Here is a 24,033-nt window from a genome sequence, read left to right on the forward strand (position 1 = left end):
GGTCCAATTGACCTAAAATTTTACCAATAGATAGCTGAGATATAGACCTACAACTTTGATGAAGAAAACAAACCCAAATTTTAACCATAACATATTCAAAAACTGACTTGCAGTCAGTGTACAAAAATTGTAAAATGGGTTCTGCCCAGAAAATCTAGAAAATTTACAATCCGGCCAGTTATGGTGTTTAGGCCATAATTTGAGCTACAAAACTCCAAATGGAGTGATTCAAAAAAATAAATGTGACTAGACACAATAAGGAACAACTTTCATGAAGACAATTTTACCAAATTCCTAATGTATAAATGACCAATGGAATAGCAAACTTAATGCTTAAAATCTGAAAATTGTGAATAACTAACACTAAGCTTTGAAATGGTATTGGCAACCAATTCCAATAACTTTAGAATGCAAAATGTGGTATGTTGAGGATATTAGAACCAATATACCTATTGTCTATGAAAAAGTCAACATTTTAGTTGACTAATGAAATGAATAGTAACAATGAAACTTCAATTTCAAGAATTGTGTAATTTAAAAGTGTAACATGACCTAGTACACCTAGTAAGATTGGTTTTGATAGGTTGGCATGCCAATAGGGTTCAGTTAGCATTACTGCACATGGCATTATGCCATTCTGTAATTTTATGGCTTTTAGCCATTCTGAAATTATGGTGATACTTGGCCTTGTGCCTAATATTTATTACAGCTTATTAGTTGTTTTGTTGCACACTGGGAGATACATATGTGACCGATGGTGTGACGGCCCGAGGTACTTAATACCCAGTGCGGTTACTGCTTATCCAAATTACTATCCAAAGATAGGTTACTTGGGCAACCAAAAATGAAAATTGATAAATTTAATGAAATAATGAATATAATAAGTACCAAATAAATAAGACTACAAATAATTATCGAAAATTTATCTGCATGAGATATCAATACATTCACTGCATATTTATTTCCTTTTAGTTCTTTTTATTTTATTATTGGTACCACTAAGCATTATTGCTTAGCGCGTTGCTTTTTGCCACGCGTGGGTTCTGGAGAGACTGACAGAGAGCCTAGTAGACTACAGACTAGGTGAGACTGTCCACAGTTCTGCATAGTATCCGTGTCACCTCACAAACTTCAGTGCATTGATAAGGCACTAGGTCTCATTTTGGTATTTTGTAATTAAGCTTTTATTTTCTCATGTATAATTGAGACTTATGTAATATATTTTGGTATTAATGTAAATAGTTAAAATTTGTGTTTATAAATAAAAAATTAAGTATTTATTTATGATTTGTAAATGATAATCATGTGAAATGAATGAATGAGAAATAGAAGTATTGTTGAGAAATATTGAGACTTTGTTGATATAATGGAGTTTGGGAATGATTGAAAATGTATTGGAAGTGTTTTTCACAGGTTCCGAAGAGCTGTTTTCTCCATTTTTAGTCGGTACTCTGCCGGATTTTCTATAAAATTTGGGGAACCTCAAATAAATTTATAATTTCAATAAATGACTTAAATGAATTATATTTCATAAATTGCACTTTATAACCATTAGAAATAAATTAAGTAAAAATAAAAATGATTGAAATAAAATATGGTGTTCCGGTACACTGTGTGACATATCTTACTCGGCTATACTGTAGATGGGTAAGGGGTGTCACAATTAGTGTCATGTCTTTGTTCGGATATCCTCCTAGTTAGAATATGCAAATGATAACTATCATAGTTTCTTGCTAAAACAAGCTACAACATAAACTTATTAGCCTCTATAACAAACTTGGAGCTGAATATTCCAGAGAAATTGAGAATGGGGTATAAAAAGAAGGCTACATATTGTATTTATGTGTTTTCATATTCATTATTTATTATGCTTTCAGGCAATTAAGCAAATAAACGTTTATTGATTATATGCTTATGAAAGAATTGTATTTATAAAATTCTAGTCATACAAGATCAGCGCTCCTGCATTTTATTTTTAAAACCTCTTGATTGCTAGATCAAGTTTCCCTCTTTTCATGGCCGCCCATAGAGTTATACATGATTTTGGCTATTTTGAATTAAATTTAAGAATCGAATTAGAATTGAAAAGATCCAACATTGTAAAAATCGAACTTATATTTGATTTTAGTTCTTTATTAAAATCTAAATTAAATTAACTGAGAATTAAATTAGACCTAAATCAAATCAATCCAAATCGATAATTTTAAAAACTGAACCACATAAAAAATTTAACTATGCTTAGTTTAATTCTAGTTCTTTAAGAAAACCAAACCATACACCCCTAGCTGCCAGCAATAATTGTCTTGAATAAACCAAAAATCATTTCTTCCCATAATAGAAACTGGCTATATTTTTTAATCATGCAAGATTTTAGCATTGTTAATGATTTTCCATCCTGTTTAATCTCATAAAGTCATATTGTCACGACCCAAAATTTTGTGTCCTGACCGGCGCATAATTTAAGTATTCTTAAATCATGCAAGCTTTATCAAAGTATCTTGAATAAATATATTATCACTTACTAACCCCAAAAAATAGATAAAATTCAAATAAACAAAAACACTGAATAAACAACATAAATATAGCATAAGTAAACTATGAAGTCTCTACAGATTTCAAATAAAAACTTAAACTGTTCAATAAACTAAATTAATTATTTGCCTAAGAAAACATGAATTCGGGCATACCATGAGAACAAATCAAAGATTGTCCCTCTCTAGAAAATGGACTGAATATTTGGATCAACTATAGAATTATACTGATCTGAAATAGATAACAGACAGAGTGTCACACCTTACCCTTCTGTAAGGCATAACATGATCCCGTAGAATACCTAATGAACTACCGAACTTCACCTACCGATAACTCATTAAGTACCCTACAAGGGATTTTAAAACAATTTTCTTGTTTTTGATAAGTGGTGAGCATTTTCTAGTAAGTATTTAAAACATTTAATTAAAATTAAAACTAGTTAAAACTTTTGGCCTATTTTATTTTTTCGCAAATTTTATAAAAATTTTGACAGAGTTCCCTCTGTATTTTGAGAAAACAGTTCTTCAAATACCTATAAAAAAGCACTTCTAAAAATTTTTCTCAACAACTGCTTCAATTTCATACTCAATCTCAATCAATTTCTCAACATATTTATCAACTTTTAAATTTCAAATCCACTATCCAATGATCATCAAAATACTAGCAATCCATTTCATTCAAATTAAATAAAATAGCTCCATTCATATTTCATTAGAAACAAAACCATTTAGATACATCATTACAAAATTTACATTAAGAGAATTTCAAACTACAATATATATTACAACTTTATACAAATTTTATACAAACTGCTCAAGACCCATTTTTATATGTCCATACATTTATATGCAATATATACATCAAAAGAAATATTTAGAGTTAGGGTATAAATTATACCCGAAGACTTTAAGCTGATAGCTCCTCACACCTCAGTAGCTCAGTCTGCTGCTCCTCTAGTCTCTGTATCTGCGACAGCAATAGAAGCTATCGCTGAGTACTAGGACTCAGTGGTGCACAACATACTAAAATAATCTTTATGCAAAACTTAAATCACATTTATTCAAAAAAATTTGACTAAACATGTGCATTAAACACAAAACATGAATTATGAGATTTTAATGCAAACCAAGTTTATTTCAAAGTATCAAAACACATTTCATAAAACCCACAGTTAGATCATGCCATTCGAAACAAATAGAATCTCAATAGGCAGAGGCTAAAGAGAAATCACATCACAAGGCTAGCTAGCTCAAATATATGGATATCCATTCATATCCTCTTCTACTGGCACACCTCAACACTTCTCCAGAGAAGGAACCAAAATTCGAAACTAATTACCCCCACTAGTCATGCTAGTGAGGTGTTCAAATATATGGTCATGACACTGTGGTTTCAAAACTTATCTTAACAATTTGCTAAACATTGTCATTTCAATATACATAATAACTTTCAACAATTTAAATCAAAACATCATAAGAATGCCATAATTCAATATTTCACATTATTCAAAATAGTATGCAAAAGATGATTATAAAAAGTATACGTTGTGCACAAACCTCAAACGAGTCGCCTTTTGGCCTTGACTCGACTCCTCGGGTTCTGTCCCGGTATTTTTTTCCACTGAAATACATAATTTCACAGTGTTTCAGTACCATAACTTAGCATAAATCCAATAATAAATTTAACTTTACTTTTACCTAGCTCTAACGTGCTAAATTCGACGTTCTTGAAATTTTATATTTCGGATTACTATTCACTGCACTATTCAAGTCAAATTATTGACTTTCTAAGGCTTAATAGGTATGGAAATTCCAACTTTACCCACATACCACATTTTGGTCACCAAACTTGTTGGTTTTGGTCATTTTCTCAAAACTTAGGTTTTTTAGGCAAAATTGCCAAATTTTCAGTTTTGGTGTCCCTAATTATACTGTTTCATTGGTCAGTTTATTGTTAGAATTTAGCAAAACTTTCTTCACAGAAAATGTTCCCTATTGTCTTAAGTTTATTCTCCTTTTTGAATCACTCCAATTGGAGTTTTGTAGCTCAAGTTATACTCAAATTACTATTACTGTTCATACTGCAGAACTTGGTTCTGCAGATTTATTGATCCAATTTCGTTCAATAATTTGATCAAGTTAAGTCCATAATTTGGTCTAACTTTCTTCATATGAAATGTTATACTATGCCTTAGGTTTCCATCGGTTCAAGAATCACCTAAATCGGAGTTTTCGAGAGAGAGTTATAGCCATTGAAAATTTACTATTCAAATGGCAAATCTGCAGTCTGCAGATTCAGTGACCCAACTTTGCTCAGTAATTTGATTTGGTTAATGGCATAATTTGGGTTGGTGTTCTTCATGAAAGTTTTAGGTATATATCTCATCTAACCACTGGTAAAATTTCAGATGATTTTGACCTGCCTAGCTTGAGTTATGACTAAATGAACAAACACTATTCATTTAGTCAGTTTGTGCAGAGCAGCCTGCGATTTCTCAACTTCGGTCACTTTGTTCACTAGGTTTTAGTCACTTTTTGGGCAGGCTTCCTAAATGAAAATTGTGTCATTTAGTGCCTATTTTCATTCCCAATTGGTCCCATATCCATTGGACTTGTAAAATTTCATTTTTGGTCCCTCAAAGGAAATTTTGGTCATGCTGCCAGCACATAACCTTATCCAATCCGAATTGGCTTTTAATTCCAACACTTCTAACACACCTCATTTGGTCACAAATGACCATTTTCACTTCACATTAGGTCAAATATATCATTTACCAATTTCTCCAAAATTTTTTGCCTTAAAACCCTAGGTTTCAAACCCTAACCATACTAATTCATTGTAATTAACTAATTCAAAGCATATAAACACAATCTTTCAACTCATTCAAGCATTTTAACATGTTTAACTCAATCAAACTCATGCAAATCACTCTCCCCTCCCTGCTGGACAAATTTCAGTTTAGTCCCTCACACATTTTTTTTTTATTTTAAGTTTATTTTTATGCTCTTGATGCTAATTAAACTAAAAACTTGAAGTTTGCATTATTTACCTTGTTAGGTGTCTTTGAACTTTCACTTCCTCTCAATTTTCTTCAATTCTTTGATGACCAATCTTCCTCTCAAGTGATTAAATCAAGTTTTTGTGAAGCAAGAATGGGAGGATTTTGGGTTTAATGGTGGTTTCAAAGCTTGAAGCAAGCTTTAATGGAGGTTTACAATGGTGAGGGAGAAAGAAACCTAAATGGTGAGGAAGATGAGGCTTTTTACTTTTTTTTTTTTCTGTTCTTTTCTTTTGTCTTTTATCTCTTTAGGAAGACCAAAAATCTAAATAAATAAATTAATTAATTATATTCTTTATGGCATCATGCATGATGTCATGCATGATGGCATCACCTTTTAACTTTTCCATTCCCTTTTTTTTTTCTATTAGTTCTTTAATTTAATTCTCGATTCCGAAATTTTTTTTTTCCAATTTTATTTGACAGTTAGGTCAGGAGTCAGCTTTCGGGGTCAATTGACCAAATTGCCCCTCGCCAGTTCATCTCGGTTTGCAAATAATTTAACATTTCTTCCGGCTCCCTGACCTAATTATTTGACTGGCTTAACAGTTCTTTTTCGTGATTTTCTCTTTTCCACTGTGTTCATAAGGGTCCTAAGGACCGCAATGTCACATTTTACGGTTCGAAATTTGAGTTTAAAATGACTTTGCAGTCGTTCCCGAGAAGGTCACCCATCATTGTGACTCTCGGCTCGTTTAACTTCTTATGTTCTATTTTTCTTGTTTATACTTAACTAATTGGACATTACTAATTATTTGTGTTCATAGCTTCTCTAGTTGTCTTAAGTGTGGTTCTAATCTTCTTAATTATCTGAACCGACACCGGTCACCAGAACAGTAAAATATACCAGGCTATGCAAACGGGGGTGTTACAATTCTCCCCCCCTTAAATAAATTTTGTCTCGAAATTTTACCTGGTATCAATCTTTGAACAGCTGTGGGTGCTGTCTCCTCATGTCCTCCTCTCGTTCCCAAGTAGCCTCCTGGCCCGAATGATGGTTCCACAGTACTTTTACCAATGGTATCTGCTTGTTTCGTAGCTGCTTCACCTCATAAGCCAGAATCTCAATGGGTTGTTCTTCATAGGTGAGGTCTGGATTCACTTCAATTTCTTCTACTGGTAGTACATGAGATGGGTCTGATCGATACCTCCTCAACATAGACACATGGAAGACATTATGTATCTTCTCCAACTCTGGAGGTAGTGCCAAACGATAAGCCAAAGGACCCACTCTTTCCAGAACCTCATATGGCCCAATGAAATGAGGACTCAGTTTCCCCTTTCTGCCGAATCTCATAATTCTCTTCCAAGGAGAAACTTTGAGGAAAACTTTCTCACCCACTGCATACTCAATATCCCTTCTTTTCAAATCAATGTAGGACTTCTGATGGTCTGATGCGGTCTTAAGTCGATCTCGGATCACCCTGATTTTCTCTTCAGTTTGCTGAACAATTTCGGGTCCAATCATTTTTCTTTCACCCACGTCATCCCAACACAACGGGGTTCTACATTTTCTGCCATACAAAGCTTCATATGGAGGCATCCTAATGCTTGATTGGTAGCTGTTATTGTAAGAAAACTCAATCAAAGGCAAGTGTGTATCCAAACTGCCCTCAAACTCAATCACACAGGCCCGTAGCATGTCCTCCAAGATCTGAATTACCCTCTCAGACTGGCCATCTGTCTGTGAGTGGAATGCAATACCGAAGTTCAATATAGTTCCTAGGGCTCTCTGAAGACTACCCCAGAATCTAGAAGTGAACCTAGGATATCTGTCTGATATGATGGATACTGGCACTCCATGCAGTCTCACAATCTCATCAATGTACAACTTGGCCAATCTTTCTAAACTGTAGTCTATCCGACTGGCAGAAAATGAGCAGACTTGGTTAGTCTGTCAACAATGACCCATACTGCATCATGACTCTTCTGTGTCCTTGGAAGTCCCATCACAAAATCCATCGTTATTCTCTCCCATTTCCATTCTGGTACTGGTAGTGGATGTAACAACCCAGCGGGTACTTAATGCTCTGCCTTCACTTGCTGACAAGTTAGGCATTTGGATACAAACTCTGCCACATCTCTTTTCATACCAGTAATGCTCCTTTAGCCCCCTATACATTTTTGTGCCACCAGGGTGCATGGCAAAAGGAGACTCATGTGCTTCCTTCAAAATGATCTGCCTCAAATTAACATCATTAGGAACACATATTCTGCCCTGGTGTAGCAATAGACCATCATCTCTGATTGAGAATTCTGGTTTTTTGCCCTTTCGGACTTCTTCCAATAGCTTCTGATACTTCTGATCATTCTGAGCAGCCATTTTGATCTGATCAATCAACACTGACTGTACATGCCATGCAACTGCTGTCTGCCCATCATCATTAATCTCTAAGCTGGCATGCAATGATCTTAACTCATGTACCAAAGACAAAGGAGTAACCCGTAGACTTGCCATAGTCTTGCGACTTAAGGCATCAGCTACAACATTAGCTTTACCTGGCTGATAGTTTATCAGACAATCATAGTCTTTTATCAACTCTAACCATCTCCTCTGTCTTAAATTCAACTCTTTCTGAGTGCTCAAATACTTCAAACTCTTATGATCTGTGTAGATGTAACACTTTTCCCCATACAAATAATGTCTCCAGATCTTAAGAGCGAACACAATGGCTGCAAGCTCCAAGTCATGTGTTGGATAATTCCTCTCATACAGTTTTAGCTGGCGAGATGCATAGGCAATGACATTTCGATCTTGCATCAATACACAGCCTAACCCATTATGAGAAGCATCACTATAAACTGTATATTCTTTACCCAGAGTAGGTAAAGTCAGGACTGGAGCTTCAGTCAAACATTTCTTCAATTCATCAAAACTCTGTTGGCATTTATCCGTCCACTGAAATTTCACATCTTTTCTAAGCAGCTTGGTCATTGGAGATGCCAACATGGAGAATCCCTTCACAAATCTACGGTAGTTGTTAGTAGTATGCACTAGAGCATATCATTTAGTATGTATCTTGTACATATTTTTATTAATAAAAGGCATTTCCACTTTTCCGTTTACATAATATATTTATGTGCAATAGAAAAGGTCCATTGATATTTTGTTAGAAATATTATTCTTAAGTTGTTAAGAATATGAGTGACAATATTTCTAGCACAAAGTATCATAAATAGGTTCACAATCAAGGATACTTCATAATAAGGACATGACTTATCCAGAAAGATTGTATTCATGTTTATTCCCAAGTTATTTATATGAGATATAAATAAGATGGAATGGTGAGTCTCATGCCATATAACAAACATGATAGGCACTTATACATGATAAGTAGGCCGAACCAGTGACACTTATGACAAGCACATGGAGTTTACTCTTGTCAATGTTTTGTCATAAATCATATCAGTGCATATAATCTTTAGACACGAGATAGCACAGCTTATCTTGTATATAGGTAGTTTGAGTTTGATCTCGCTTTCATACTTGTACTAAATATGGGTATATGGGCATGTGTTAGCTCCTACTAGTTACATATGGAGGTAGGTGTTGATCAAGATGGAATCTGTTTCTCTAAGTAAATAGGGATAAAATCCTATGTTCATTTAATTGTTCTTGACGTTTTAAGTTCTGGCCAGACAGATAGATTTATTCGTAAAAGAGTTTCTGATGAGAAAATCTTTTTAATCAAGAACTGGAATTAAAAGATAACATAATATTCATAGCAAATGGAGTTTGACATAAACCATGACTCCAGCTTGAGTTGGGATTTTATAACAGAGAGATTCTAGTGCATGGTAACATATGATTATAAGTTCATTTAAGGTAAACCTTATTACTAATTGGGTGGCCATGGCATGCTATGCTAGGTGTTAACCATGGTCTATGAGGTTCATAAAATGATTTAGAGAAATCATTTATGGTAAGAAAGAGTTCTGATGATATTAAGAGTTGATATCATATCTCATTGCCAATTAGTGATGAGCCTAGTAAGTCACACACATACACAAGTTATCACTTAATTAAATATGATTTAATTAATTAATTAAAGAGTTTAATTGATTAATTAAATAGGTTTGATTTGCAATTAAATTGCAAAGTCCCTAGCATGACTTGAAACCAAATCTAGATTATTGGATGTATAATATAAGTTAAATTTATATTTAAAGTGTTTAAATATGAATTTAATTAATGAGAAATTAATTAATAGAGATTAATTAATTAATTTATATTTGATATAAATTAATTAGAAGAAGAAAAATAATTATTTTGGGTTAAGAACTCAAAATTAAGACACAGGGGCATTTTGGTCATTTTGCAGTGTGACACGTGGCACCATGAGATGGTGACACATGGCATAACACATAAGCTTGCCAAATGTTTTTTAATCATGTAAGATGATTAAAATCAAGATTAAATATAGGTTTGACACTTGGCACAATGTGATTGGGTCACTTAAACCTAGAGCTAATCAAAGGGTGACATGTGGCAAGGGTTTAATGTGTTAACCTAGCTATTTAAGTGTTGTTATGAGAAAATAAAATACAACCAGCAGCCACACTCCTTTGTCACGCCACTTTGAGGGTTTTTATCTCTTCTTCTTCATCTCTTATCAATTCAAAGAGATTAGCCATCAATCTCTTGAATTAAGAACACTAGGAATTGTTTCTAGTGTCCTGTTTACATCTTTAATCTCTTAAAAGGCAGAACTTGATTTTCTAATTAATAAAAAAAGCTTTAGAAGCTATTCAAGGGGTGCCATAGGTGTTCTTGGTGTGGACAAGCTAGAGGGAAAACATCTGGTGTCCTGAAGACGAATCTCAAAGGCGCAGACACGCTGCAGTGCATCAAGAGGTTAGTGTAATCGTTCTTGATTTAATCTAGGGTTCTAAAATTAATCTGATTAATTTTAAAATCTTAAATGGCAAATACAGATCCAAAAACATATTAAAAGAGTTTTAATATGTTGTTTATCATTGAAATCAAATAGATAAAAAATAAATCTTGCATGATGCATGTGACCCTAGGTGAAAATTTTTGAATTCAATGGTATAAACTTGTGTTTTTCACGCTTCCGTTCCTTCAGTAGTATCCAGCTAAACCCAAAAAACTACGAATTTCTGTGACATTTCTGGGTGGCCTCCAATTAAGGACAGCTTCAATATTACTTGGATCTACCTTAATGCCCTCTTCTGATACTACATGCCCCAAGAAAGATATCTCCTCTAGCCAAAATTCACACTTCAACAATTTGGCATATAGTTGTTTCTCCCTGAAAGTCTGCAGTGCAATCCGCAGATGTCTATCATGCTCTTCTGCATTCCTCGAATAGACCAATATATCATCAATGAATACCACAACAAACTGATCGAGGTATGGTCTGAAGATAGTGTTCATCAGATCCATAAAAGTAGCCGGAGCATTAGTTAACCCGAATGGCATAACCAAAAACTCATAATGGCCATAGCGGGTTCTGAAGGCAGTTTTAGGAATACTTTGCTCTTGTACTTTCAGCTGATAATAACCTGATCTCAGGTTAATTTTGGAGAACACAGCTACACCCCTCAACTGATCAAACAAGTCATCAATGCGAGGCAATGGATATCTATTCTTTATTGTCACCTTATTCAACTACCGATAATCAATACACAAGCAGAGAGTGCCATCTTTCTTCTTTACAAACAATACTGGCGCTCCCTAAGGTGACACACTAGGGCGGGTAAAGCCCTTGTCAAGCAATTCTTGCAACTGCACTTTCAACTCTTTTAATTCTGCTGGTGCCATTCTATATGGTGTTATGGAGATTGGGTCCACACCAGGCATAACATCAATTTCAAACTGCACCTCTCTTTCTAGAGGTAATCCTGGCAATTCATCAGGAAATACATCCGAAAAGTCACATACAGTAGGGATGTCCCTTAGTGCTGGACTCCCCACTTGGGTGTCTATCACATGTGCCAAGTATGCTTCACACCCCTTTCTGATCATCCTTCTAGCTAGTGCAGCCGAAATGATGTTTGATTGCAGTAAATGCCTCTCCCCATGTATTACCACATCACTGTACAAAGGAAGACCAAAAGTGACTATCTTTAGTCTACAGTCAATCATGGCGTAATGCCTGGCTAACCAATCCATGCCCAAGATGATATCATACTCTCTGAAGGGCATTTCAATCAAATCTGACAAAAAAACATGTCCTTGGATCACCAAAGGACAGTCCCTATAAATTCTGTTGACTCGGACCTCTTGTCCTAACGGACTAGTTACTAGCACTTCAAAACCCATTTGCACACATGGAACAGCAAGTGAACTGACTATGCTAGCACTAACATATGAATGGGTTGAACCCGGATCAAACAATACAAATACTTCTTGATCAGAGATAGAGAATGTACTAGCTATCACATCAGAAGTCTCAGCCTCTTCTCGCTGTCTCATTGTGTAGATTCTAGTTGAAGCACTTCCTTGTCCCGACCGACCAATTGTGCCCTGACTGCCTGAATCAGTGCCTCTACCTTTGCCTCTTCCTCTGCTAATTAATTGTGAACATCTAGGAGTAGGACTCTGAATAGATGCCTCAGCAGTAGTAGGAGCTGGACCATATCTCGAAGACGGAGCACTAGTGTAGTCTCTTGCTAAATGACCCTTGCCCCTCTGTAAGGCATAAAACATGTCACATCTTACCCCTCTATAAGGCATAACATGATCCCGTAGAATACCTAATGAACTACCGAACTTCACCTATCGATAACTCATTAAGTACCCTACAAGGGATTTTAAAATAATTTTCTTATTTTTGATAAATGGTGAGCATTTTCTAGTAAGTATTTAAAATATTTAATTAAAATTAAAACTAGTTAAAACTTTTGGCTTATTTTATTTTTCCGCAAATTTTATAAAATTTTTGACAAAGTTCCCTCTGTATTTTGAGAAAACAGTTCTTCAAATACCTGTAAAAAAGCACTTCTAAAAATTTTTCTCAACAACTGCTTCAATTTCATACTCAATCTCAATCAATTTCTCAACATATTTATCAACTTTCAAATTTCAAATCCACTATCCAATGATCATCAAAATACTAGCAATCCATTTTATTCAAATTAAATAAAATAGTTCCATTCATATTTCATTAGAAACAAAATAATTTAGATACATCATTACAAAATTTACATTAAGAGAATTTCAAACTACAATATATATTACAACTTTATACAAATTTTATACAAACTACTCAAGACCCATTTTTATATGTCCATATATTTATGTGCAATATATACGTCAAAAAAAATATTTATAGTTAGGGTATAAATTATACCCGAAGACTTTAAGCTGATAGCTCCTCACACCTCAAGAAATATCACGCTTCCTCTAGTCTCTGTATCTGCGATAGCAATAGAAGCTATCGCTGAGTACTAGGACTCAGTGGTGCACAACATACTAAAATAATCTTTATGCAAAACTTAAATTACATTTATTCAAAAAAATTTGACTAAACATGTGCATTAAACACAAAACATGAATTATGAGATTTTAATGCAAACCAAGTTTATTTCAAAGTATCAAAACACATTTCATAAAACCCACAGTTAGATCATGCCATTCGAAACAAATAGAATCTCAATAGGCAGAGGCTAAAGAGAAATCACATCACAAGGCTAGCTAACTCAAATATATGGATATCCATTCACATCCTCTTCTACTGGCACACCTCAACACTTCTCCAGAGAAGGAATCAAAATTCGAAACTAATTACCCCCACTAGTCATGCTAGTGAGGTGTTTAAATATATGGTCATGACACTATGGTTTCAAAACTTATCTTAACAATTTGCTAAACATTGTCATTTCAATATACATAATAACTTTCAACAATTTAAATCAAAACATCATAAGAATGCCATAATTCAATATTTCACATTATTCAAAATAGTATGCAAAAGATGATTATAAAAAGTATACGTTGTGCACAAACCTCAAACGAGTCGCCTGTTGGCCTTGACTCGACTCCTCGGGTTCTGTCCCGATATTTTTTTCCACTGAAACACACAATTTCACAGTGTTTCAGTACCATAACTTAGCATAAATCCAATAATAAATTTAACTTCACTTTTACCTAGCTCTAACGTGCTAAATTCGACGTTCTTGAAATTTTGTGTTTCGGGTTACTATTCACTGCACTATTCAAGTCAAATTATTGACTTTCTAAGGCTTAATAGGTATGGGAATTCCAACTTTACCCACATACCACATTTTGGTCACCAAACTTGTTGGTTTTGGTCATTTTCTCAAAACTTAGGTTTTTTAGGCAAAATTGCCAAATTTTCAGTTTTGGTGTCCCTAATTATACTATTTCATTGGTCAGTTTACTGTTAGAATTTGGCAAAATTTTCTTCATAGAAAATGTTCCCTATTGTCTTAAATTTATTCTCCTTTTTGAATCACTCCAATTGGAGTTTTGTAGCTCAAGTTATACTCAAATTACTATTACTGTTCATGCTGCAGAATTTGGTTCTGCAGATTTATTGATCCAATTTCGTTCAGCAATTTGATCAAGTTAAGTCCATAATTTGGTCTAACTTTCTTCATATGAAATGTTCTAATATGCCTTAGGTTTCCATAGGTTCAAGAATCACCTAAATTGGAGTTTTCTAGAGAGAGTTATAACCATTGAAACTTTACTGTTCAAATAGCAAATCTGCAGTCTGCAGATTCAGTGACCCAACTTTGCTCAGTAATTTGATTTGGTTAATGGCATAATTTGGGTTGGTGTTCTTCATGAAAGTTTTAGGTCTATATCTCATCTAACCACTGGTAAAATTTCAGGTCATTTTGACCTGCCTAGCTCGAGTTATGACCAAATGAACAAACACTGTTCATTTGGTCAGTTTGTGCAGGGCAGCCTGCGATTTCTCAACTTCGGTCACTTTGTTCACTAGGTTTTAGTCACTTTTTGGGCAGGCTTCCTAAATGAAAATTGTGTCATTTAGTGCCTATTTTCATCTCCAATTGGTCCCATATCCATTGGACTTGTAAAATTTCATTTTTGGTCCCTCAAAGGAAATTTTGGTCATGCTGCCAGCACATGACCTTATCCAATCCGAATTGGCTTTTAATTCCAACACTTCTAACACACCTCATTTGGTCACAAATGACCATTTTTCACTTCACATTAGGTCAAATATATCATTTACCAATTTCTCCAAAATTTTTTGCCTCAAAACCCTAGGTTTCAAACCCTAACCACACTAATTCATTGTAATTAACTAATTCAAAGCATATAAACACAATCTTTCAACTCATTCAAGTATTTTAACATGTTTAACTCAATCAAACTCATGCAAATCACTCTCCCCTCCCTGCTGGACGAATTTCAGTTTAGTCCCTCACACATTTTTTTTTTATTTTTAAGTTTATTTCTATGCTCTTGATGCTATACATACACTAATTAAACTAAAAACTTGAAGTTTGCATTACTTACCTTATTAGGTGTCTTTGAACTTTTACTTCCTCTCAATTTTCTTCAATTCTTTGATGACCAATCTTCCTCTCAAGTGATTAAATCAAGTTTTTGTGAAGCAAGAATGGAAGGATTTGGGGTTTAATGGTAGTTTCAAAGCTTGAAGCAAGCTTTAATGGAGGTTTACAATGGTGAGGGAGAGAGAAACGTAAATGGTGAGGAAGATGAGGCTTTTTACCTTTTTTCTTTCCTTTTCTTTTCTTTTGTCTTTTATCTCTTTAGGAAGACCAAAAATCTAAATAAATAAATTAATTAATTATATTCTTTATGGCATCATGCATGAGGTCATGCATGATGTCATCACCTTTTAACTTTTCCATTCTCTTCTTCTTTTTTTTTTTTCTATTAGTTCTTTAATTTAATTCTCGATTCCGAATTTTCTTTTCTCCGATTTTATTTGACAGTTAGGTTAGGAGTCAGCTTTCGGGGTCAATTGACCAAATTGCCCCTCGCCGGTTCATCCCGGTTTGCAAATAATTTAATATTTTTTCCGACTCCCTGACCTAATTATTTGACTGACTTAATAGTTCTTTTTCGTGATTTTCTCGTTTCCATTGTGTTCATAAGGGTCCTAAGGACCGCAACGTCACATTTTATGGTTCGAAATTTGAGTTTAAAATGACTTCGCAGTCGTTCACGAGAAGGTCACCCATCGTTGTGACTCTCGGCTCGTTTAACTTCTTATGTTCTATTTTTCTTGTTTATACTTAACTAATTGGATATTACTAATTATTTGTGTTTATAGCTTCTCTAGTTGTCTTAAGTGTGGTTCTAATCCTCTTAATTATCCGGACCGACACCGGTCAGCGAAACAGTAAAATATACCAGGCTATGCAAACGGGGGTGTTACACAGAGAAAATGTGGTTTGAGCTAACGCTCAGTGAATGATAATTACAGCACACAACGGAACGGAAACAGGCAGACGCTTGATTAATTTCACTATAAATTTTCTATTCAATAAAATCATGCTCATGCTATTAAAATCATTAATAAAATAATATCATAAAACATATATATAAAAGGAATTCATTCAATAAAATTTTATGGCACAGTACACCAAGGTGATGATACCCCTTATCCTTAAAGGCCAGATAGTAAGCGTGCTACCAGATATTAGATACCTTCCTCCTCCTTTACAGGTATCAATGCATATGCATATGATACTAATGCAAAACATAAATTGCAATGATGCATGACTCAACAATGCAACCTAATACCATGATAGTCCACATGGTGGGGCTAGATAACAAATACAGATACTGGGTACAAGTACCAATTTAAAACAGAAAATCAATTTGTACAAATCAATTAAAATCAATAAAAAAATTTCAGATAGCAAATAATAACTAATAGTATAATTCCAACAATTTATTTCAATAATTTCAGAGAGTTAATAAGATCAAATCAGTCTCAAATCAATTCAGTGTAACACATTGATAAATTTTATAGTCAGATATCAATCAATATAAAGACATTAAAGGCCTGTTTCCAGAATCTTAATGGCTTTAATGTAAAGATAATTGACAAAATCAAATTTTTAATCAAAATTAGAATAAAATTTAATAATAAAATAAAACTCTAGAAAATCACATGTAAAATAATTGTTAAAATATTGATTTAAAATTTCATTTAATAATAAATTTAATGTTAAAAAATTTTAAAAGGGACTAAAACGGTGCCACGTACTATAATTACCACTCACCTGAAACCTCTAAAACAATAGCTAGATTCAATAAAAGAGAGACAATTTCAGCTGACAGATTGAATATTTGAATCTCTTACATATCCAAAATATAGTAAAAATTCGATAAACTAAACTAATATGACAGACCCATTGAATATATTATATAAAAAAATTTTAATATAACAATAATATATAGATATATATTCTCGGTGAACGTGGATAACAGAAACAGACAAGGTGGATAAGGACACACACACACACACACACACACATATATTTATATATGTAAAAGAGAGGGAGAGGGCAGTTCATCTATATATATATATATATATATATATATATATATATATATATATATATATATATTTTTTTTTTTTTTTTTTTTTTTCCAGTCAGATGAAATAAGGAAACATACTAATCTGGTTATATGTATATATGTCCCATAATAATCATGATCAACCCAATTAAATATCAATGGTCAAAGAAAAAAAATGAATTTCTAGAGTAGTTGTAACAATTCAAGGAAAGAAAATAAAAATAAAATTTACCCATTATTGAAACAAAGAAAGGGAGTTTTTACCTTGAAAACAGAATCCAATGTGGTGAATAGAGAAGTAAGAATTTATGAGTTCTCTGCGCACATCATTTTATAAATTATATATATATATATATATATATATATATATATATATATATATATTCACACACACACATATACATATATAACAATAAATGAAAAATTATGAAATACCAGTTGAGAGTATTTGATAGAAAAAGAAGGTAATAAACGGGTTTTAAGAGCAAAATTTAGCAGAAAGAGATGATTAGGGTATATATATCTCAAGAGTTCTATTAGGTATAAAATGGGATAAGAGTTATTATTGAACTAAGTTGTTCAGATTACAGATATATATTTAATTTCGAAAATAATATATATATATATATATATATATATATATATATATATATATATATATATATATATATTATTTTCTATTGTGGGTGGAAATTTCTAGGTTGTTTTCATCCATCCACGCAATTATTTTCCTCATCTTATTATTTGGTTCATCAAAGGGCCCCAATTTCCTCTGTTTAGCAATTTTCTATTGTGGGTGGAAATGAAATAGATCAGCTAGCTTTGCTCAATTTCAAAGCCAAAATAACTGATGACCCTCTTGGGGTTATGCAGTCATGGAATGCTAGCACTCATTTTTGTTAGTGGCATGGTGTGAACTGTGACCTACAACAGTAATGAGTTGTCAGCTTGAACCTGAGTTCCTCAAAGCTTACAAGTTCCATATCACCTCACATTGGAAATTTGAGTTTTCTCATGGCATTGCACTTTCAAAACAATAGCCTCAGTCAAGAAATTCCTTCAAAAATCGATCGTTTACATATATTACAAAAATTGTTACTGTATAATAACTCCATTCGTGGCAGAATACCTGCCACTATCTGTTTGCTCTAACCTTACTTTTATTAATATGGCATGGAATCAGTTAGAAGGGTAAATTCCTCAAGAGCTTGGCTCTTTGTTTAAGCTCGCAGCCTTTGGCGCAAATAGTAACAATCTAACAGGAAGTATCCCTTCTTCTTTTGGTAACTTGTCATCTCTTGCCAAGCTTTATCTACATACTAATTCCTTGCTTGGAAGCATCCCTAATGGCCTCGGTAGATTGACAAATCTCATAGACATTTGGGTGGGTACTAATAGCTTATTTGGGGACATCCCTCTCTTATTCTTTGATCTCTCTTCTTTAATAAACTTTAATGTGGCAGTTAACCAAATTCATAGGGTTCTTCCATCTGACATAGGCATCACTCTTCCTAATATGCAACATTTTGCTATTTCTGCTAACCATTTTACTGGGACCATTCCAGTTTCAATATCTAATGCCTCCAAACTAGAAGAATTCCTAGTTTCGGATAATAAACTTACAGGGAGGTGCCTTATTTACAAAACCAGCATAGGCTTCAAGTATTAAGCATTGCTAATAATAATCTTGGAGGCGACTTGAACTTTCTGTGCTCCTTGACAAATGCCACCACCAATTTGTTTAATCTTGGGTATATATGTCAATAACTTTGTAGGGATTTTATGTGAATGCATAGGCAACTTCTCCACTCTTATAGTTTTAGCAGCCGATAACAATATGATATTTGGGTACATTCTAGCTAAGATTGGCAATCTTATTAACCTATAGCGACTCAAGTTGTGGAATAATTAACTCTCAGATAGTATCAACCCTGCTATTGGAAAGCTCCAATAGTTAGAGTACATGCAGTTAGATCTAAACAAATTATCAAGTGAAATCCTCGCTACTTTAGGTAACTTGAAGCTGTTAAACTTCCTATCTTAAAGTGCAATAATCTTCATGGTAGCGTTCCTTCAACTTTGCGTAATTGTCAAAACTTACAAATACTCAATCTCTCCACTAACAATCTCACTAGTGCCATACCCCCACAAGTTGTTGGCCTTGCAACCTTTATCTTTCTTGACTTATCTGATAATCATTTGATTGGTAATCTTCCTAGTAATATTGGGATTTTAAAAAACCTTGGCAAGTTTCATGTTCATGGGAATATGTTAAGTGGGGAAATTCCAAGCAGTTTTGGTAGTTGTGTAAGCCTGGAAATATTAGATGTGGGAAATAATTCCTTCCAAGGGTCTATTCCTTCATCATTGAGTTCATTGAGAGGTCTTCAAGCGATAGATTTTTCTCGCAACAATTTATTAGGCTAGATTCTAGAATTCTTGACTGTCACACCCTACCCCTCCGTAAGGCATAACATGATCCCGTAGTATACCTAATGAATTACCAACTTCGTCTACTGATAATCCATTAAATACACTATAAGGGATTTTAAAACTTTTCTTACTTCTTTTTATAGTGGTGAGTACTATTGATAGGTGTTAAAAATTTTCTTTTATTGAAGTGAAACTAAATAACACATTTGAAGTATTAATAATTTCTGTAAAAATTTTGACAGAGTGCCATCTATATTTTGAATAAAATAGTTCTTTAAAAACTTGTAAAAAACACTTAAAATATATAATTCCTCAATCCCAAACTTCAATAAATTTGTTCAACACAATAAATTTCTCAACATTATCAATTCAGTTCAACAATCAATTTTCTAGTGTTTCCAAAAGCTGAGATAAGATAAATATTCCACAATATTTTTATAAGCCAAAATAATTTATAATTTTAGTTTACAACTACTCAAGACCAAGTACAATATATACATATAGTGCACATACATTACAACAAAAACTATATAATATTGTATACTCGATATACCCGGCGAAATCTCAAAATATGGTACAAGCAGCCTACTCTGTTGCTCTGTCCGTCTGTCTACCTGCGACAGTAATGAAAAAGCTATCGCTGAGTAAAATTTACTTAGTGTTGCACAATAACAATTTAAAATGCGGTATGTAAAACTTTTATTGACAATTTACAATCCAAACAATTCACAATTTTTCAAAGCTCATATAATACAAATTTGATCAAATAATTGAATAACACAATTTTACCAATCAATAACACAATTTAGGTCATGACACAAAATTTTCCGAACATGCCGTGTGTACATCACGACAAGGCACACTCACCTCACTAATCGAAATCAATGAGGGAGGTAGCTAGATAATGAGTACTCATCCACACTCACCTCAGACTGGCCAGTCAAAGAGGGAGGAATATAATTACACTCATCCCATAAATAGAGGAGGAACATAGTAATATTGTCATGCCAAGTGTGAATTAAAACAATTCCAAATTAAAATATTTAAATATTTTATACAAACCGCAAATCATATTTTATCTCAAAATTTCCATTTGCAAAGTAGGCAACACAATAATTTCCAAATAAGATTTCTAAAGCCAAAACAATAAAAAATTATTCATAACTTATTTCTCCGAATAAATTTTATAGTAAAAGCAGTGAATATAAAAAGTATTGTGCACAGACCTCTGATATATGCCTCTTGGCTCTAACTCAGTGTTCCTTATACTTCTCAATATCCTTTTCAACTGAAACACATAATTTAAAATGTTTCAGTACTCAATGAATTTGTTTCTAATAATAAAATCCAATATTTAAATTTTCTTGGTACTATTCCCTTCAATTCATTTCATTAGTCAACCTATAATGTTGACCCTTGATGCACTCTAAATGAGTCAATTCTAATATTACCAATATGTCACATTTTATAGCCCTTTAGTGTTGGTAGATATTACCAATTTCATTTTCAAGTGTATTGCATTTTATTGCAATTTACCAAATTTCGGTGTACTATTTTGACCTAGTCGGACGACATAGTTTCCTCGATTTTCGGTCCAAACTACAAACTTGTAGGTCTATGTCTTATTGCACGCGGGGCAAAATTTCAAGTCATTCTGAGTTGTGTAGACCAAGATATGGTCAATTTACCAATGCTGGACATAATGCACTAAAATTGTAGGTTTAAGTCATTTTTAGGTCACTTTTGGTTCTGCCAGTTTTCGTACCTGAACTTGTGTAAGCTATTTGGCTTGGTTCTGGCTATTTCTGAGGTTTAGTGTTTTCATAAGAATTGTAGATCTATGTCTAAACTATTCATGATAAAAATTTCAGGTCAATTGGACTTGTTTTGAGTAAGTTATGGTCAAAAAACTAACTGCTGCCCAAATGGTCAATTTTCAGGCTTTCAAGTCACTAATCCAGACTTGGTCATTTTTCAAGTCACCATCTAGGCAGAATTTAGGTAGGCTTTCTTCATGAAAGTTGGCACATTTTGTGCCTACTTTCACCTCCAATTGGCCTCATACCAATTGGAGTCATACACTTAGGGTTATAGATCCATTTGCACATTGCCTTCTACACGCTTTCCAAACACCAAACCAATACACATTCACTAGCTACCTCCTCACTTCTCCATACCATTCTGCATTTGGCACTAACCAAAACCATTCAATTCTCTACATTATAGGTCAACTTGGACAGAATATAACCACTTCCAAAATACACCAAATGCAGTCACAATTCATAAGTTCAATCCCAACAATATATACACATAAATACGTCTAATTATCACACAAACTTCCATTATCAAATTACATACCTATCACTACTATTCCACACACATATATGCTGTCATTTTTTTGTATAATATTTCAACAACATTTCATGAATTTGAAGCTTATCAATTTCTATTTTGAGGCTGCCCAAAAATTACACATACACATCAACTTCCATTTTTACTTTTCAAGCTTACAAATCAAACTTTATACATGAAAACCAACTCCAATACATTTAAACACTTAATTTAACATCTCAACAACCATTTACATGCAAATACAAGCTGTACATGATGAAGTTCCATGGCAGCCAAAATGCCCCATCACCAACAATTCATCAAACCTCAAAAATTCTTCCATAATTCAACTACCCACAACCTTAGTTACACTTTTAATGAAACAAGAATTGAAAATAACCACTTATCTCTTTTGGACTTCTTCAAAACTCCACTAAAACTTATCTTTCTTGCTCCCTTATTGCTGCCCAAGGTGTGTAGGCAAAGATTAATGAAGGAAGTTCAAGAATTTAGCTTGAAATGAAGGTGATCTCAAGCTTGCATGGGTGGTTTCCATGGAGGAAAGTTGGGACACCATTTTCAGCCATGGGAGAGCTTGGTGAGGATGATGAAGTGAGTGGAAGATTCTGCCCTCATTTTAAGTATTAATGTATCCACTTAGTGCTCCACTAAACCTAGATTAATGATATTATAATCTAAGGTTTCAAAAATTGCAATTTTAACCTTAATTTCTCTTAATTTACATTTTATCTTTAATTCCCTTTTTCATTTGATTTTCCCAAATGTAATACCATTTATTTTTCATTGACATTTAGGTCAAAAGCCAACTCTAGGTGTCCAATGACCACAATGCCCCTATTCGGATTGTATTCTCAATTTTTCGGTAACACCGAGTTTTGTCATTTTCTCGATTTCTCGTTTTTCTTTATACTAATTAATTAATTAATTTTTCTTTGATATTTCTAATGACATTTATACTTCAATAAGTCTTTAATTATGTCTCAAAACTAAATTCCGAGGGTTTCCTGTAGTCCTGGGGTCGGCTATTGTCTGCGCCGTAACTTCCTCGTGCGGTCATCCATCGCTGTGGTGCTAGCTCGTTTAACTTAGTTTCATTTCATTGCCATTATTTTTCCTTTGTTTTTCTTGTATTTTCCTTTCTTGTATTTCATTATTTTATCTCTCCTCATTAACATTTAAATGTAATTCTAGGTATTCTAGCTATCCGGACAGACACTGGTCACCGGAACAGTAGAACGCACTACCGAACATAGGGGTGTTACATTAACAATCTTTGATTCACTTCTTCATTTGAACTTATCTTTCAATGATTTTGAAGGAATTGTGCCCACTGATGGAGTGTTCAAGAATTTGAGTGTTGTTCCAATCATGAGAAACACCAAGCGTTATGGGGGCATATCTAAGTTCCATTTACCTGCATGCAATTTCAAAAGGTCTACAAGTACGAGATCAGCTATTAAACTCAAAGCAATTATTGCTAGTTTTATGGAAGGGTTTCTTGGGGTAATTTTGGTTCTGACACTTCTATTTCTTTTGAGGTTGAGAAAGAAAAACCGTGCATTTGCTTCATTGACTCCCCAAAATACACTTTTCAATCTCTCTTATTGCGATCTCCATGAAGCAACCAATGGTTTCTCCTCTGCAAATTTAGTTGGTATTGGTAGCTTTGGGTCTGTATATAAGGGAATTTTTGGAGAAGATAGAGCACTTATCGTTGTTAAGGTGCTTAATCTCCAACATCATAAAGCCACTAAGAGCATCATAGCTGAATGTGAAGCCTTTAGAAATGTTAGACATCAAAATCTTGTAAAGGTGCTAATTGCATGCTCAAGCATCGATTATCAAGGCAATGATTTCAAGGCCCTAGTTTTTGAGTTCATGGTTAATGGGAGCTTAGAAGAACGGTTACATTCACCTGTTATAGAAGATGGCAATGAAGAGGCATCAAAGAGTTTAAATCTTCTTTAAAGGCTAAATATTGCCATTGATATTGCTTCTGCAATTGAGTATCTCCATCATGATTGTGAAACTCCAATAGCTCATTGTGATCTGAAACTAAGCAATATTCTTCTCAATGACGAATTACTTGGCCACATAAGTGATTTTGGGCTAGCAAAATTCCTATTACAAGACTTTCATG

At 33.7% G+C, this 24,033-nt stretch overlaps 1 protein-coding gene across 1 annotated transcript; it reads left to right on the forward strand.

Annotated features, from left to right (window-relative positions):
* Positions 1 to 18,276: 18,276 nt before the first annotated feature.
* LOC110664299 (LRR receptor-like serine/threonine-protein kinase EFR) lies at positions 18,277 to 23,861 on the forward strand. The gene is made up of 4 exons (XM_058150842.1): positions 18,277 to 18,299; positions 18,357 to 18,737; positions 19,175 to 19,491; positions 23,212 to 23,861. The coding sequence occupies exons 1-4, from the start codon at positions 18,277 to 18,279 to the stop codon at positions 23,859 to 23,861; spliced, it is 1,371 nt and encodes a 456-aa protein (XP_058006825.1).
* The last annotated feature ends 172 nt before the right edge of the window (positions 23,862 to 24,033 follow it).

The sequence above is a fragment of the Hevea brasiliensis genome, chromosome 8 (assembly GCF_030052815.1).
Source record: "Hevea brasiliensis isolate MT/VB/25A 57/8 chromosome 8, ASM3005281v1, whole genome shotgun sequence".
In the NCBI taxonomy this organism is placed as follows: Eukaryota; Viridiplantae; Streptophyta; class Magnoliopsida; order Malpighiales; family Euphorbiaceae; genus Hevea; species Hevea brasiliensis.

What these genes read in the sequence shown, in the direction of transcription:
- LOC110664299 (XM_058150842.1), top strand. Translation starts at nt 18,277, where the DNA reads ATGGCATGGAATCAGTTAGAAGG. An exon ending in GCATGGAATCAGTTAGAAGG is followed by an intron (nt 18,300 to 18,356) that starts GTAAATTCCTCA and finishes TGGCGCAAATAG; the next exon opens with TAACAATCTAACAGGAAGTA. An exon ending in ATCATTGAGTTCATTGAGAG is followed by an intron (nt 19,492 to 23,211) that starts GTCTTCAAGCGA and finishes ATGATTTTGAAG; the next exon opens with GAATTGTGCCCACTGATGGA.